The sequence below is a fragment of the Oncorhynchus gorbuscha genome, unplaced genomic scaffold, assembly GCF_021184085.1.
Source record: "Oncorhynchus gorbuscha isolate QuinsamMale2020 ecotype Even-year unplaced genomic scaffold, OgorEven_v1.0 Un_scaffold_619, whole genome shotgun sequence".
NCBI lineage: Eukaryota > Metazoa > Chordata > Actinopteri > Salmoniformes > Salmonidae > Oncorhynchus > Oncorhynchus gorbuscha.
Window position 1 is genome coordinate 26,255 of NW_025745739.1, and position 1,924 is coordinate 28,178.

The following is a 1,924-nucleotide window of genomic DNA, read 5'->3' on the forward strand; positions in this document are numbered from 1 at the left end:
CTCAGACTATTGGCCCGACCTGCTGAAGGGTTGTGAATGATTTGTGCTCCCACCTTCATGGAGTCCCTTTAATATATCGTAATGTCATGTATCACCTTCATGACCATCACATGGGTCATATGGGTCCTGGTCTAACGTAGTGCACTATATAGGGAACAGGGAACTATGTGGGACACATCCTCAGTTTTTTTTTATAAGCGTGCATAATGCAAAGGTTTTGGAGCGAGCGTGAGTGGTTAGTTTCTTCTGCTGCGTGTCTTAGCCCTGTTTGATATCATCAGTCTGATAAGAGACTTAATTTATTCATATCCACGTCTAGAAATACCCCCTGAAATCCTTTGAAATGTTACATCCTTCCATCTTAATCTCCCATCTCTAATCATACGGTAACATCTTGACTGGACGTTTTGATTGGCTAGATTTCTAGAAAAGATAAGAACCAATCACCATACAGCATTGGGCAATCCTGTCAAGATGGTAACAACGATAAAAACTGCTGGTCCACGACCCCAAGTCTCCAATCTCCCAAGCCTCCAACCCTCCAATCTCCCAAGCCTCCAATCCATCAAGCCTCTAACCCTCCAATCTCCCAAGCCTCCAATCTCCCAAGCCTTCAATCCATCAAGCCTCCAACCCTCCAATCCCCCAAACCCCCAGCCCTCCAATCCCTCAAGCCTCCAATCCATCAAGCCTCCAGCCCTCCAATCCCTCAAGCATCCAATCCTCCAAGTCTCCAATCTCCCAAGCCTCCAGCCCTCCAATCCCCCAATGCTCCAATCCCCCAAGCCTCCAATCCATCAAGCCTCCAACCCTCCAAGCCCCCAGCCCTCCAATCCCTCAATCCTCCAATCTTCCCAAGCTTCCAATCTCCCAAGCCCCCAGCCCTCCAATCGCTCAAGCCTCCAATCCTCCAAGCCTCCAATCTCCCAAGCCTCCAGCCCTCCAATCCCTCAAGCCTCCAACCCTCCATTCTCCCAAGCCTCCAACCCTCCAATCCCCCAAGCTTCCAACCCTCCAATCTTCCAAGCCTCCAATCCATCAAGCCTCCAACCCTCCAATCCCCCAAGCCTCCAGCCCTCCAATCCCTCAAGCCTCGAATCCCCCAAGCATCCAATCTCCCAAGCCTCCAGCCCTCCAATCCCCCATCCTCCAATCTCCCAAGCCTCCAGCCCTCCAATCCCCCATCCTCCAATCCCACAAGCCTCCAATCTTCCAAGCCTCCAAGCCCTCCAATCCCTCAAGCCTCCAATCTCCCAATCCTCAAATCCCCCAAACCTCCAAACCTCTAATCCCTCAAGCCTCCAATCTCCCAAACCTCCAATATCCCAAGCCTCCAACCCTCCAATCTCCCAAGCCTCCAATCCCTCAAGCATCCAGCCCTCCAATCCCTCAAGCATCCAGCCCTCCAATCCCATGTCATGGCAGACATTTAAATTCATGGATACATATTTATGTTAAACGGACACAAGGTTAATTAGCAACCAATTTAATTAATATTTTTACCCAGTAAACAAGAACAGAGAACAGAGAACAGGGAGGATCTTTACCTCGGCAGGGTGACAGTGACCCCAATTAAAGTGATTTGTTCCTTAGAAGAAAATCATGGCTGCCCATTTCTCCCGTTAGTAATGGAACGAGAGAGGAGAGCGATGAACACAGCCGGTGCTTTGAAATGACCCGGTGAAGGGAGGGAGAGGAAGAGGGAGGTATGGAGGAAGAGGAAGAGAGAGAGGGGGGCCATGACTCTGTGTGCTCTGTTATGGGTCTTGATAATAGGGCAGGAGCAAGACGCAGCTACACTATCATCTCTCTCTCTCTCTCTAATGGCCGTCCATGATGAGAGTGGGGTTTTCAATGACCAAACATTTATTGTGTGTGTGTGTGTGCTGGTGAGTGTTTAGTGTTCGGGAGTCGTGAACTACAT

General features: G+C 49.8%; 1 protein-coding gene across 1 annotated transcript; it reads left to right on the top strand.

The window, feature by feature from the left end:
* Window positions 1-474: 474 nt before the first annotated feature.
* Window positions 475-1,458, top strand: LOC124019526 (vegetative cell wall protein gp1-like). The gene has a single exon (XM_046334888.1). It carries the CDS (start codon window positions 475-477, stop codon window positions 1,456-1,458), a length of 984 nt encoding a protein of 327 aa, XP_046190844.1.
* The last annotated feature ends 466 nt before the right edge of the window (window positions 1,459-1,924 follow it).